Below are 15,902 nucleotides of genomic sequence, written 5' to 3' on the forward strand. Positions count from 1 at the left end.
CATGTTGGGAACAAGCCGAGGAGAATTGTCATTTGACAGTGCCATGTACCATGGCAACAATACATTTCTGGACACTTGTTTATAGGATCTTTTTTCCTTAATTTCCAGTTAGGAATCTGTCCCTGCACTTTGCCGGTTTTATTAACGTCTGCGCTGTATAGTGATGAAGTAATACAGTGCCATAGTTGTTCTAGATTTTATTCAATTCAGTGTGTAATTTCCAGTTTAAATTGTTGATATATGATTGTATGTTGCTTATATGTAAGACCTGACATCGTCATGTTGCAGAGGTAAGCCATCTGATATATTTGTTAAAACTTTTCAAGTGTCTTGATTACAGTAATATACTAATTTACAATATATAAAAATATAAATAATGCATTAATTTACAATTTATGACCAATTGTAAAGTAATGTATTATTCCAATCAAGGCAATTAAGTTTTTTGTTTTGTTTTTAAAATATAGCACTTAACTGAGTTTACTGTTAATTCCATTGTCATATTTTTTTGCCTTCGACTACATTACTTTCACTTTTGTGTTTGGTAAATATTTCTGCCATTTACGGTATGTCTAGTGGTGAAGTTATAAACATGTAATTTTTTGGACACTATTTGTTTGTTTTTAATGCCCTCTGTTCTTTCATTTCAAACACTGTTGCTTGCCACGTTTTGGAATTCTAATCGTGTTTTGTGAATGCATCTGTTCCTTAAGTTTGTTGATGAGAGGTTGTTACATAGTTGTATTGGCCTTCTCTTGTCCTAATATTTTCCATGGTGAGTAATCCATTGATGAACACTAATAAGAGCGCTGTATATAATTCACTAAGCATGATATTCTTGACCACGGAGCATTACCATAGTTAAGTCATTTTGGGCGCAGACTGGACTAACTGGAACATGCTCTGCGACATTGCAAGAAGTCGCCTTACACTGTGGATATCCTTGGGACAACTCCTGTTGAAGAATGGAACAGGCTTGGGCAGTATTGTCTCCACCATCTTGTGGAAAGCATGCAAAGGAGAATCCAAGCATATTACGATGCAGGGGCTGAAGTAACATAGTACTTTGGTGGCTTGTGGATGCGAGTGTATTTCTGCCATGTTGCTTGTATGTAATGTCAGCAACAAAGTAAAAGCATGAAGCCATGTGGTGCAATTTTTTACACAGCAGAGTCACACCTAGTAAGAGTCAGATTCAAATCTTTCTCCTAAAAATCTTGGTGTCAGGGCCACAGTTGTAATGTAATTGAGCTTGAGACTTCTGAAGGCCTGATTATGCAGGGCATTATTGGTTGTTTTTGTATAGGTAGTAGTAGTAGCAGCAGCAGCAGCAGCAGCAGTTTCTCTCCTTGAATCGTGTTACAGTGTTGTCTGTATTATGCAAAGTAAATAGATGGTTCACACATCTAGAATATAAACATGAACTGCTCAAAAAAAGTTTTGTACTGCTTGTATATACCTCAAGATGTGTGGGATTAGGCTCAAGGAGGGCAGAGAATGAAACAGTAATGCTTACAAAAGCAAAGAATAATAAATTACTGTGAAATAAAAACAAAACAATAACCAAAATGAGCACAACCTGCAGAAAGTACAGATCTTTGAATATAAGTGAAATCAAAATCTGATGATGGAAACATTTAATACTACGTTACTGCAGCCCTTGCATTGTAACATGCTTGGGTTCTCCTTTGCATGCTATCCACAAAATTGTGAAGCCTGTCCCATTCTTTGTCAGGAGTCATCCTGAGGTTATCTATAGTGTAAGGAGATTTCTTGGTGTCGCAGTGCATGTTCCAGTTAGTCCAGTCGATGCCCAGTTGGATTCATGTTAGCAGATACAACAGACCATTCCATTCAGTTGGTTTTGCCTCATCTGTAGTGGTTGAATGTTTTAATTATGCCACTGTACGAATGTGGCAGGCAATGTCTTGTGTCAGCAAACTACACCCTGAACGCTGTACACAAGTCACATTGTCCCATTCATACTTGGAAACACAGTGCAAAATTTAACTGAATTGTTATGAGTATTCAGGTTCAGTTTTATTTCTGTTACACAGCAATTTCCTATGGTCGAAAGATTATTAATAAATTCGTTTTTGATTTAAAAAAAAGTACAAACTATTCAATCTATGAGGGTGAGGGGGGTGCAATGAAAGGAAATTATATCTTAACCTTCTACTGACTTCATAGTCATAGATTGGACTAATATGGGTGCAGGCATCACTTGTACCTGTGTTGAACAAAACACCCTGATTTAGCATTTGCTTGAAGTGAATTAGGGGGCAAAGTAAGACTTTAAATCAGCATGGCAAGATGAGAATGAACCTTGCTCCTTTATCACTGTCAACTTGTTAAATTTGTGCATGATGTGGACCACACTGTCATATTACGCACTTTAAGATGATTTGTCTAATTACATTGAAACTTATGTTACTGTTGGGAAACTCTACATTCACATGATGTCAGTTAGTGTGTGTTTAAAATTAGTTGCGACTTCTGACGTTTGGCTACCTGGAGGGGGATGTGACGCCGCTGCCTGGGTAACACCAGTTGCAAGCTGGCTTTCCCTGCCACGCCGCCAGCTGTTCGGCTGGTAAAGTGCCTCTCTTGCCACACTGTGTGTAAACAAAACCATGTGGTGTCGCTCATAAATGAATCAATGTTTGTCAGCTCTCATAGTAAAGTATTTCTGCTGGTGAAGTGTTCTATATTCGTCAGGTATTGTGAACACGTCTTTTGTGTTGGCAATACAGTAATGACAACAGTGCAGTACATCTGAATACGAGATTTGCAGTGAAAGTGTTGTCCAAGAACACGTTCATTGGCTGGGACGATAATGTTCTTCTGCAAGGGATTCCTCGGAATTCGACAATAGTAATGGACAAAACTCCATATCCCTCTGTTGTGATGCATAATGCTCCAACAATGCAGTGGATGAAAGCGGATGTTTTCTCTGGGCACAAAGAAATGTTCCATGAGATAAAAGTTTAACCCAGCGTGTCGACGAAGTGGCTAATAGGACAAAGTTTAATCAGGCTTCATCCGTATCATGTTCGTTTAAATCTGACAGAGTATATCGGCCTAGGTGAAAAGTAATGTGTCAAGAAACAGAAACAAGTTTACACTCAGTGAGATTGAAATGCTGATAAAAGGAGCCACTGCAAATGTTACACAACAGTGCTGGTCAGCCAATACCAAGAAGTTGGCTGAGGAGACGCTGATTCATTAAGGACTGTGACGAGTTTTGAAGAATATGTAAAGTTTCCTGTTGTCATGTTAAAATCTGCTTCTCTTGTTAAAACACAGCCGAGTTTGGAAATATTCACCTCACTAACACTGTAATGCAGTTGAAATGGCAACAGAATCCTGAAATAGTGTATTATTAAACTAACAACCGAGTGCAAGTCAGGTCAATATTTATGAAACAGAAAATTCTAAGTATAAAAGTAAAGATGTAACTTCTTCACTTGTATCGTTACAAAACCCACAGCAGTTATTATTTCACCATGGCCTTCAATTACATTATTTATTTGGAAAAATCTGTAGTCTCTTGAAAATTGCTGTAGATATGTAAATTCCGCATATTAATCGTTTGGCAAAGCAGTCTCGTTTAGTTATCATTTGCTGAAATCTTGCTTTGATATCACAAAACATTTATGAGATATGAGGAATTGATGAATATTTCATTCTAGTTTCTTCACGTAATGTTGGAGCACTGTATGTACATTGAATTTTCTCAAGATTGGAAACAGACAGATATCCTGGCAAGTTTAAAGAGTAAGTCAATATATTATCTACACTTGATACACAGCAACGTGTAACCTAACATACATCAAACACAAATTCATAGAGGCATCCATTTTTCACTGCAAACTAAGAATTTCTTGCAGTAATGTACCTACTACCGAAATATCACAATAACTGTGACTATTAATGAAATGATATGTGGTTCTTCATGAAGCTGACAACTTAAGCCGTAGGATGTGTGAGAATGAGAGTTTATTACCGAATAGTTGGTGTGAGAAAGAGTGCAGATCGGCCAGCTTGCTGTTAATGCAGTCGAGTGACCATTCCAGGTTCCGCGCGGAGTGGGACTGGCATTATCCTGTGTTCATCTGCTGATGCACGTTACACATGCTGGCAACTACGCTACCCTCCACTCGCTGCCTGCTGAACTATCAGAAGTCGCATCTTATTTTAAACTTCAGCAGCAAAATTTGTTTTCACACATGATCATTTATGTAATCATTGTTCTGCTGCATGTATTTTTATTGTTATGTTTTATTATTAGAATCGTTTCACACTCATCATCAGAGACTGTTTCTGGTCTATCCTCTCAAGCATTGTATATGCTTATTCAAAAAATAGATAACTTTTATGTACATAGACAGGTAATGTAGAATCAATTGTTTTGCTACGAATTTATGGTATTATCGTTTTCATAACATTTAAGTTACAAGTTTATCTTACTTTGTGGAGAAAGTTTATTTTATTTGATCCTTTTTACTTTTAAGTACTTATAAATTGGTTAAAAATTGTCATGGATTCACTTCTGCTGGCCAAATTATCAATCTGCTGGCCAAATTATCAATAGTAAAATCTTGCATTTTTTCCTTGCTTAGTGCTCTATTGTGACCAGTGGAGTATCATTGTTATGTAACCATGTTTAAATTTCTTAACTTGTACCATTATCACATTTTTTTCCTTATTTTCAGCTGACATGCCCAGTGGTCGAACATTAGAACGCAATGGAAAGATTGGGGATCATAGAAGACATTCAAATGCATCATATACTAGGTCTGATGGCTCTGGGAGTGACATAGAAGGAGGAAATATGGAGAACACTGCAGACACAGTATCACGTAACAAGCATTCAAAACATTACAGCAAAGCAAAAGCTTCAGTGAAGAAGAGCCATAAGAGACGACGTTCTCGTGAAAAATCAGTGTCTGTTGACAATACTATTTTGTCTGTGGCATCGTCTGTGGTAAAACCATTAGTGGAATATTCAGATGTATCATCAGAAGCTCTATCTGGACCAGAAGCCGGTGAAATTCAAAGTGACGATAGTGCTCGTGTCAGTTTAAGTGAAGGTGAAGTCAGTCCTCCCACTGGTAAGTCTTCCCACCGCCGCAAGCACAGCAGGAGGGGAAGTAAAGATGATGCTTCAAAATCTTATAAGCACCACTCGGAGCACAAAATCACACAGTCACACGCATCTCCCTCGAGACGGAGCCCCAGTAGAAAAGCTTCGACACCCCATTCACCTTCACCCCAGACACTTAAGAGTGTTAAAAGAAGGGACCACCAGCGTTCTCTTTCACCGTTGGCAATGAAAGAATTACGGCATTGTAAACGTCAAGAACAATCCCCTGTATTAGATAAACGTGTAGACGGTGTTAGAGACATTTCCCCCTCATCAGCGTTAGAAGTGTATAGAAAGATAAAAGATGAAATGCGCAGCTCAAGTGGTAGGCATCGATCTCCTAGTTCTACAAGAAAAAAAGAAAAGAGGCACAAACGTGATAAAGTTGATAAACGAAGAGGAAGCCGAAAATCAAGCAGGAGTCCAGCATCAAGCACTGGAAGGAAGAAAAAGAAGAAACGATACAGAAAATCTAGCCCGGAGGTGTTCCATCGTGAAAGGGTCCTTTCACACTCACCTACAAGAAGGGAAGGAAGCTTTGGCTCTCCTGATGAAGATCTAATACAGCGAAGGCAACCATCTTGGTCACGACTGCCTCCAAATGAAATGGAAGGAGCTATATCACCTCCAAGGAAAGCAAAGAACACAGTGTGTTCACCTGAATCTCCTCCTTTTATTAGAAGTCCTACCAGTCCGCGGAATAAGGAATGCAGTGACATGGATATCGATCCATCAGATTCTGAACGTAGTCCATCCCGGCGGTCTGTAACGCCATCACATACGACACCAAGAGTAATGAGACGAGCTCGGACTCCTATCTCATCCCCACATACACCTCCCTTGCCACCAAAAGCATATGAGAAATTAGCATCTTCAAGGTTAGCAGATAGTGATAATACAAGTTGTAGGCAGTCCCCCAGCGTAACTGATAGACGGTTGAACACTCATTCAAGATGCACTTTATCTCCAACGGAACGCTCACATACAAGATCGAAGCCAGTTATGATTGATGACGATGATAGACGTGAACATTGGCCTTCCCACTCCCATGCCAGTTCACCGAGAACTATGGGTCATTCCCGTACTCCAAGTCATCATCCTAGTCGTAGAAGTGTTAGTCCATCATACCACAAGAGAAGAAAATCTTCACAAAGGGAGAGAGAGAAAACCAGATCTCATCGGCGAGAGAAGGATCGGGATCGTAGTTCCCACAAGACAAGGAGTCGAAGGTCTAGAAGCAGATCACCAATAGCAAGGTATGTGAATATAAATATTAATGTTCTTTACTTATTTAGGAGTACATTGTGTTGTTTAGTTTATGCCTGTGCAGAAAAAAGATTTAGAATTATTCAAAATTTAGATTTGTATTTGCATATAAAATGCTATGCAGTGTAAAGAAATTTTCAAGACTGATCAGAGACAGTGTAATTCAGAAAGTGAAACGGAAAAATAAAAACAAGTAAGGAATAATGAACAGTGCTTAAATTTTTTTTTCTTCTGATGTGAGTCGGTTAGTCCCAGAATGAAATTCTGTGACAAAATAAGCATCTGAAGTAAATGCATTTCATGTCATTGAAGTCTCCAATATAGTAAATTACCATAATGGAAAATGTAATCAAGCAGAGCCTTTGTAAGGTGTGGAGGATCTTATGTTTTCAGATAAGCATGCTGTTCACACGATTTTGTAAGAATTTTGTCCAGTATATTACTTGTATATGCTAGTTGTCATGCACAGTAAAGCTCTTTGAATGTCGTGTGTTATAATAAGAAGGAAAATGTATGTGATTAGTTTTGCTCAGGTTTATTGCCAATGACCTGGTTTCTTACCGGGTCAGAGTTGCTTAAACAAGTTGACCTTCAGGTAGATGGAAGATCTGGTGCTCTATCACAATGTTAGAATTATCAGTAAACTTGACATTTTTGGAATATATATTCCAAGACTTACCAAGTGGGAAAGCGCCGGTAGACAGGCACAATAAAATAACACACAAACACACACACAAAATTTCGAGCTTTCACAACCAACTGTTGCTTCTTCAGGAAAGAGGGAAGGAGAGGGAAAGACGAAAGGATGTGGGTTTTAAGGGAGAGGGTAAGGAGTCATTCCAATCCCGGGAGCGGAAAGACTTACCTTGGGGGAAAAAAGGATAGGTATATACTCACGCGCACACACACACACACATCCATTCGCACATACACAGACACAAGCAGACATTTCAATATATATATTGAATTTAAAATTGTTTACGTAAATAACTGTATACTTAAATAAAAATTAAAAGTTGTTAGAGTATTTTAGCATTTTTTACGAAAGAGAGCAAAATAGGTAAACAATGAGGTACTGAAAGAGAAAGTAAAAATGGAAGAGTAGATCAGGCCCACATTGCTGCTCTCATCCTATATCAGTTTCAACTTTTTGTCTTGGGGCTAGGATTGTAGACAGTTTCCTGTTGCCTGCTTGATGCCATAAGGCATGCACTTTCAAGAAATATTTTGTGATAAAGTCACTCCAAAGCTTATGAAAGATGACAAAATTATTAGTTGGCATCTTCTTGTCTGAAGCTTCGAGTAAATCATTTTTGAATGACAAAATCCCTTCAGTTTTGAAATCCAGCCTGTCTCCTGTTGTCACAGTTTCAGATGCTTCACAGATATGATATACAGTGTACTTTTTTGAAGACTTAAGGGCAGAAGAGAGACGGTTGTTCAATAATTTGAAATTTGGGTTGTCGTTGAAGGCACTGTTAACTTCATGAAGCTTTAGGTTTTTGGACCAATGCTTGTTTTCCTTGAGCAGGCTTTTAGACACTTGCAGTGAATGTGGGTGTCAATCCTTTCTTATTTGAAGAGAGGATGGTTTCTTTACTTCCTGTAATAAAGGTTAACATATTTCCTTTAATGGCTTAGTGAAAGCTACAAATACTTAAAATTTTATTACCCTAAGAAGTCACTGTAGCCAGTTCGGTGAGCAACAAATAAAAAATTACCACAGAACATTCCCGTGATCACCTTTTGGTTTTGTCTGTGTTTCTTATCAGTGTTGGTAGTAATATCTCTAGTTCTGTTTGTACAGTTGACTCTCGTCTCTCATTATATCAAGTTGTTATGATTTTATTACAAAATTAGTTGACTTTGAAGATGAAATAAAGCTTTCAGTAGTTCTTAGTTACATTGCTTAATATTTCATGATACTTTTGTAATCTGTTGAGGTACCTAAATGAGGTGAGGTTCCTGATTGGAACTACTGTTGTAGATATAACACAATTCTTCTTAACTAAGCAGTAAGGAAATAAGAAGGAAATGACTATGAAGAGTAAACTAAATCATAATAATTAAGATACTGCAAATTGTAATAGATGGAGAGGAGAATGGTAAAGCAGAGAATAGAAATGTAGACAGGCAGAGACTGGGGGAGTGAAGTTCAGGGTGTGAAGAAAGTTACCTGCAGTTACCAGTTTGGGGTAAATTGTGTGTATGCTTCCAGATTACCAGAGCCACAGAAAACAAATTCTAGGTATGATTGTGCAACTATTTTGCTGTGTAAGTAATTTCCATGTAGATTCTTTAAGATATTTTTTATTCTATATGACATGCTTGTGTACAATCTTAGTTAGATGCTGTAATCAAAATAAAAAGAAATACAATGAGAGAAAATGTGCATACATTACTGTTATAGCTACCTTTGCCTTCCTATATGAGATGCCTGTTCATTGACATGGAACTTTGTTTAGGGAGTTGTATGTTTCGGTTGGTGGAACTACATTGTTTCTCTGTTGATAAAATTTATGCTTACTATTGTATGTTTGGTGACATGAACCAAAACATGTTAAGAAATAAAATATCGTGAAGCAGTGCAGGCAGATTTTTTTTTAATCTATTTTTATTTGCAGCATTGAACTTGATCTGACACAGGTGGAGCTTAAAGTGTTTGGTTTTGTTGTTTCAGATGTCGCTTTGTTTTCACAGGGTACGTTGGACGCCGTCACGGTCACGCAGCCGCAGTATGCACCGACGGCGGCGTCCTTCGAGGTCTCGATCACGTACTCCACCTCGTTTGCGCCGCTGGAGTCGTTCACCAAGCTACCACACACGTAATGTGCGTGGCTCTAAGAGACCACGCTCACGCTCACCGAGGCCTATGACGCCGCCACGAAAATCGTACAAGACCAGGAGTCCAATGACGAAAAGCCCTAGGACTCCGAGAAGTCCTATTTCTTCATCTGGTGCAAGTGTGAAGGACCTGCGTGATGCAAAAATGAGTGAAACTAGCCTTTTTGCAGAACTTGTGAAAGACAAAAACACTCGTGAGTTAGCTATGAAGAGACTTGCACAGTTAAAGGAAAAGACTGCTAATAGGGACAGTGAAGTTGAAGAGATAATCATCTTGGACAAAGATGAATCAAGCACTGATACTGTAGAAATAACAAAATCTGTTTCCTCACAGAGCAACCAGACTGCACAGACTGCTCCAGTCACTCAGACTTCACAAACTTCTCAAGCGCAACAGATGACACCGTCAACTCTCTCAGTTGTGACATCACAAGTGTCTTTGCCACCACTGCCACAGCAGCAACAGCAGGTTCCTCATCAAACACAAATTCCTCCACAAGTCCAGATTACTCAGCTGCCACTACCAGTGCACACTCAGCTGCCAAATGTTCCTTATGTCCCTGCAGCATCACAGTTGGATGTTAATACTATTCCTGTACCTTCAAATGATGCAGTAAAAATACCCCAGTTTCCACAGACTGACCCCATTCGTAACACCCCTAGTGGCACACAGCAATCTGGAAATGCTAATGTTGGTCAGGCATTGCAGGATGGTGGCACAGGGCTTGGTGGTAGTTTGGCAGTACTCCCTGCACAGAAAACTTCTGATGCCAATGTGCGGTCAGAGCAGCAGGCAGTGTGTCCTCCTCCAGATACTGTATCTATTAATGTGGCACCTTCTGGTTATCTACCTCTCCACGGGCAGGAGCTTGTTGTTGTGACAGCTTCACCAAGAAACTCAACTGTGTTGCAGATTCCTACTCCTGCTGCCACTGCTCCTCCTTCAGTAAGTCATGCCACAAGTCAGCTGCCACAGGATCCTACCCAAGTTATTAAGGACCAGAAAGTGTTGAAGTCAGTGAATGAGGTTTCATTAGTGCAGACAAAGCCTGTCTCATCTGACGTCAGTAGCTCGGCCAGCGGAGCAGGGCAAGTAAGCAAACCTGTTATGGCAGATGTTGGTCAGACTCAACAAGCAAAACATAAGGATCTCACAAAACTTCCAATGCCACCTGGTATTAACCAAAGTGACTTTGAGAGTATTGATTCACCTCCAAGTAGATCACCTACTCCAGAGCCAGTGAAACAGAAGGCACTCGGAATAAAGGATTTGCCAATGCCACCAGGTATTTATTAATAATACTACATTTGAAATATTAATGATAAATAAAATGTCATGAAAATTAATTAAATTGCCTTGTGAATCTAGACTACACATGTTAGAAATTATCAGTGTTTCAGAAATCAAGGATTTCATAAATAGTGTGCAGTTGTTTCTTTTGATTTTATATCATATCAGATGCTCACAAACTTTTATAAATCATCTTTTTTAAATTATGACTTTAAAGTAATTATGGATTTGTAAGTGGGATATTCTTTCCTATCAACATTTGTGTTAACATTATCATTGGTAACTTTTGCTGTCCTTTCATTGCGCGTACGTGCACGTCTCTCTCTCTCTCTCTCTCTCTCTCTCTCTCTCTCTCTCTCTCTCTCTCTCTCTCTCTCTCTCTGTGTGTGTGTGTGTGTGTGTGTGTGTGTGTGTGTCAACAGTGCATGCTCTGGTATTCTTGCAAGTAGCATTCCTTTACACACTATAGGTCTAGATGCTTCACTAAATTAAAATTTACAGTTGTGACTAGAAAATGTCTGGTCCTACATTAATCTTAAATCGGCTGCCCCAATTATACGTGTAGGAGGAACTTAGGTTTATATTGTCATTCTTTGAACAGAAGTCTTGAATTATTGTTTTTTTGTATCTGTATAGGAGCAGTGATTAATAATGTAATGAGGTTTACCAGATTTGTTTCAAAACATTTTTCACAAACGTTTCACTTCTAAAACACGTGGCATTTTATTGAAACTGATGTCTTTCTAGTTGGAATTAACACACAGAGGTGTAAAACTCAAATATATGTTTCTCTCTATTATTGGCTTATCGTATCCAACCCTCTTAAGTATTAGACACAGGCAATAGCTTAGAACTAAATTTGAACTGAAGCAGAGTTGTGCATTCTACATTATTTATATTTCTATTTATTTTTAACTTCCTTAGCAGAAATCCTATCTTGTTGAGGAAGTAATGAAATTTATACAGGTCGCACATCAGTGCAAAATTCTCAGCCATTTCTCATTTGACTTAAGCTTAAAAAAGGTCTCTTTTTCATCCTTGAAAAAGGTCCTTAATTTCGCATATTCTTTGAATGCCGAATCTTCAACAACATAAATTTCACATTGAGAGGTCTCTCTTAAAAATTCCAAAGTATCAGTATTAATAAAAAATGGTTTTAAAACATTGTTTTCATTTTCTTCAAAATCAAAACTTGTTAATGTGATGTATAACACACTGCAAGTAACTGGCTGCTTCTTGTTTTGATGTTTCGATATGTTGGTCATTTACTAATTTCAAGATAACTGAGAATGTCATAGAACTATAAAACTGATTTTCTTTTCTTTGATTCAGAGATGTTCCAAAGTACCATTTACTGTCAAATAAATCCGAGATAAACAATATTGTTCACTATACAGTTGAGATGTGTGAATAATGTCATTCTCAAAACTTTTGCTGAGCATCTTTGATAGGCATCGTCCTGGAAGGTGATATACCATTTGATTAGATCAAAGTTCTGCACTATTCACTTTACAGCTGTAGCGGAAATAGTTACAGGGTTGATATGTCTCTTAAAAATATCTTGTCATTCAACTTCCAGCCACAAAAAAAAAAAAAAAAAAGTATGCTTTGAGTTCCTGTTTCCGAAGACCAATGGAATTCATTGTCTGTAATGATAACAATGGGTCCCACATGAATTCAAAGACAATTTGCTGTATATTGTGCAGCACCAGTTACATGTTGCCGCGATGAAGTTGGAATTTTATTTTCATGTTTTGACATACAGACATTTATTCTTTCCAGAATTTACGCATGCCTTTAGGCACAAAAACGGGTGATATTCGTGAATGATGAAGGTGCCCGTGCTTTTGATTTCTGCCGCAGTTGAAAAACATATTTTACTATCATTACTGTAAAATGACAGAAGTTCTGCACAGCTACTTTCTTCATGAAAAAGTAATGAACTACAATTGGAAAGGTTTCAATGTGTCCTTTGTTGGAAACATCTAGAGAAACAATGATAATGAGAGTTGTTCAGCTTCTTAAATGTTTGCTCTTTACAATATGGACCTAGCACTAATTGAAATCAATTTCGTTACCTTGATGAGTCCACTTAAATATTTTTTGCAGCTTTTTGAATCAGGAAATAACAGTGAGGATAAATTGCTGCAGCATTCCACAGAAACATCACCATAAATATGTTTAACTGAATGAAACACAGTGCAGGAAACATTATAAAATTTCTTTGGTAAGCCATGAGTAAACATTGGGTCACTCAGTTTACAGTTTCAACTTTTGCTTGTTATTTCAACTTGTCATTTTATTAGTTTTGCCATCTGATGCCAAATCTTTTTGTAAAAATGCTCTATGAACAGTAAAATGCACATTAATGACAATCAGTCGTTTTGATCAACTTCTAAGTTGCTGCTTAATGTGAGGAAGTTCAGTGTAACAGCTGTTGAGCATGTGTGTGTCAACGTAGTTCTCTTTGGTGTGAAGGAAGAAATTTTAACTTCATCTGCGTTTACAATAGTACCTTTTGATTTAACACTCACACAATTATATTATTATCGTTTTTGATCTAATTGAGATTTTTATATATTCAGTTGAGCTTTTAGTTGAGAGTTGGGTTTCTTCCAGGAAAACGGAGACAACCCCGCCCTAAATTGGTGTATTTGACAACCTTGAATGTAACTCGTGTCGCTGTCTTCAGGGATAATGATGAAATGTTTATGGACATGTTTGTTTGACAGTACAACTTCACATGTTGTCTAAACAAACCAGTGGATGGCTGAATTTATTGACTTTAAATTTCCAACATCTCCCTCTCTGAATTTAAGTTTCTATCATCTTCCTCTACACTTGGATTTAGATTTTTTGTGGTTTCCTTAGAAAATTTAAGAAAAATGCCGGAATGTTTCCATTGAAATGGGCACAATAGATTTCCTTTCACATCCTTAGCTCATCTGAGCTTGTGCTCTGTTTCTAATGACATTAAAATGTATTGTTAAAATACAGAAATGGGTAGTCCAGAATGGAATAACAGTAGTATTACGATTAGGATAGATTGTTACTCATCATGTAGAGGAGGCACTGGGTCACACATGGGCACAACAAGTACACAGTTTGGAGACCATGGTCATGTGCGATGAGCTGTGCTTTCGTGACTCTGTGTGTGAAAAATCCAGGGTGGAATGTAATAATATTATGAAAAGGACAGTTGCTACTCACCATAAAGCGGAGATGCTGACTCACAGATAGGCACAATAAAAAGACTGTCACAAATATAGCTTTCAGACAGTAAGACCTTTGTCAGTAGCGACTTTCCTTTTCATAATATTGTTATTGTTAAAATCGCTGCTCCTTCTCTTCCAATGTTTCCATTGTTTCTATGTCCATCTGTAATCACTTGTTTATTCTGATACCTTTTGAAATTGAATGCAATGTTTAGAATAATTTGTCTGGGAGTATCTTTGATAGCCCCCGTAGCTCTGTTCTGTGTGACAATAAGGAACTGATATTTCCTCATCTGTTCAGAACATTTTAGAAATTGCTTCCTAGGAGTACGTTTATCGATATCATCAGTGGAATATTTATTGTGAGGACTTTGCTTCTTCCTTTCATCTTCTTCCTTTTTTCTTGGGGGAGATATTTAAATTTTGTTGTGCATGGTACAGTGTCCACCCTCATCAATTTAACTTTGTTTGCCAGGATGTTCCATTTATAGCTTCCTAAGTATGCAAGAGAACTGCTGTGAAGTTGGGAAGTATTGAGAGGTACTGACAGAGGAGAAGCCGTAAGAATGAAGAATGAGTTGTCAGTTCTGCATCGATAGTTCAGTCACTAAGACTTATTACCCATGAAAGACAAGACTCTGGGTAGGTTCCAGTCTGGCACACAGCTTTAATCTGCCAGGAACTTTCAAAGTAGCACTCACTCTCCAGCAGAGTAAAACACTCACTCTGTTTGCTTATAACTTTTCCACAATTACTTTACATGTGCACCTCTTAGAACTGAGTGTCCAGTTCAAGCGACAGGATTGCTTCACACTTCAGCTCAGGTTGTGGCATGAAGTACTCTTCTTTTCAGATAAACTAAAACTCAGGGAAAGCATCTTGTAATAGATTTGTTTTCACAGTCGTTATGGACTCTGAAGACCTTAGCCCAGAGGAAGATGCACCAGCAACACCTCCACCACCCGTGATGGTAGAAAAGGTGAAGCCAAGCAAAACATTGCCGCGGCCCAAGCTGAAGCGTCCCAAAATTTTGCACCGCCGCCGAGTGAAGACTGCTAACACGACCATGTCAGCAACTGGTGGCAAAGATTGGGGTGAAAGATGTGTTGACGTATTTGAAGTAATGGCACAGATTGGCGAAGGGACATATGGCCAGGTGTACAAGGCAAGAGACAGGAGATCAGGTATGTTTGCTATTGTAATTTTCTGTGCTGAAATGTTAGTCCTGTAACAATATGTAGCTATTAATTGTAAGCTATGAAATTATATTCTAGTTTGTGTATTAAAAAAAATAATTGTTATCTTCCTCTTTTTCTGTCTTTCATGTGTAAGTCTGTTGCTGGTTGACTCTCCATTCTTACCAATGCTGATTTGTTATCTTGTAAATTTTTTTAAAGTTTTGTCCTCAAAATAACAAATTTGTTTTTCATATGTGTGTGCCTTAAAACTGATTTATCTAAAATAGTGTAAAAACATTTAATTTGTCTACAACAAAAGAAAAAATGAAAAAGGAAAATTGGCTAATGCTATACGTTGTTTACTACGATTACAACATTTTGTGTATTTAAAGAAAAGTTTTGGACAAAAGGCAGCCGTGGAAATAAACAGATTACACAGACTTGTAGTATCGGGCACTGCTTAAAGAAAAATTTATTCCTATGTGATGAATACATATACTGTATATATTTTTTTATTTTTATAGGTGACTTAGTTGCATTAAAGAAAGTGCGACTTGAGAACGAGAAAGAAGGTTTTCCTATCACAGCTGTCAGAGAAATTAAAATTTTACGTCAGCTCAATCATAAAAACATAGTTAATCTCAGAGAGATTGTTACTGACAAACAAGATGCCCTGGATTTCAGGAAGGTATATGCACGCAAATGTATTTAGAAGAATTTTTAAAAATATAGATACTCTGGGGTTTTCTTTTAAAACTAATTTGTGATTGGGTAGTACTAAATCTGTCATTCAAAAGTAATCATCTTACATCTGTTTTAATGTCACTTTTCTCTTCTTCTGAATGAATGTTGCATGCTTTTAAGTGGTGTTATTTGTTTATCAATGACACTCTGCATGAAATCATAATAATCTGTATTGTTCATTTTTTCCCTATGCTGATTTGTGTGAAATATTATTGCAA

The 15,902-nt window shown here is 37.7% G+C and overlaps 1 protein-coding gene across 13 annotated transcripts in view; it reads left to right on the forward strand.

Annotated features, from left to right (window-relative positions):
- Window positions 1–15,902, forward strand: part of LOC126354837 (cyclin-dependent kinase 12) — a 165,016-nt gene that overhangs the window by 19,451 nt on the left and 129,663 nt on the right. For all 13 annotated transcript variants that reach the window (XM_050004799.1, XM_050004803.1, XM_050004806.1 and 10 more), the window contains 4 exons: window positions 4,716–6,402; window positions 9,113–10,542; window positions 14,665–14,946; window positions 15,465–15,628. In XM_050004799.1, coding sequence (XP_049860756.1) covers window positions 4,721–6,402; window positions 9,113–10,542; window positions 14,665–14,946; window positions 15,465–15,628 — 3,558 coding nt within the window. In that variant the 5' untranslated portion in view covers window positions 4,716–4,720. The remainder of the gene's footprint in view (window positions 1–4,715; window positions 6,403–9,112; window positions 10,543–14,664; window positions 14,947–15,464; window positions 15,629–15,902) is intronic.

This window comes from Schistocerca gregaria, chromosome 3, assembly GCF_023897955.1.
Source record: "Schistocerca gregaria isolate iqSchGreg1 chromosome 3, iqSchGreg1.2, whole genome shotgun sequence".
NCBI lineage: Eukaryota > Metazoa > Arthropoda > Insecta > Orthoptera > Acrididae > Schistocerca > Schistocerca gregaria.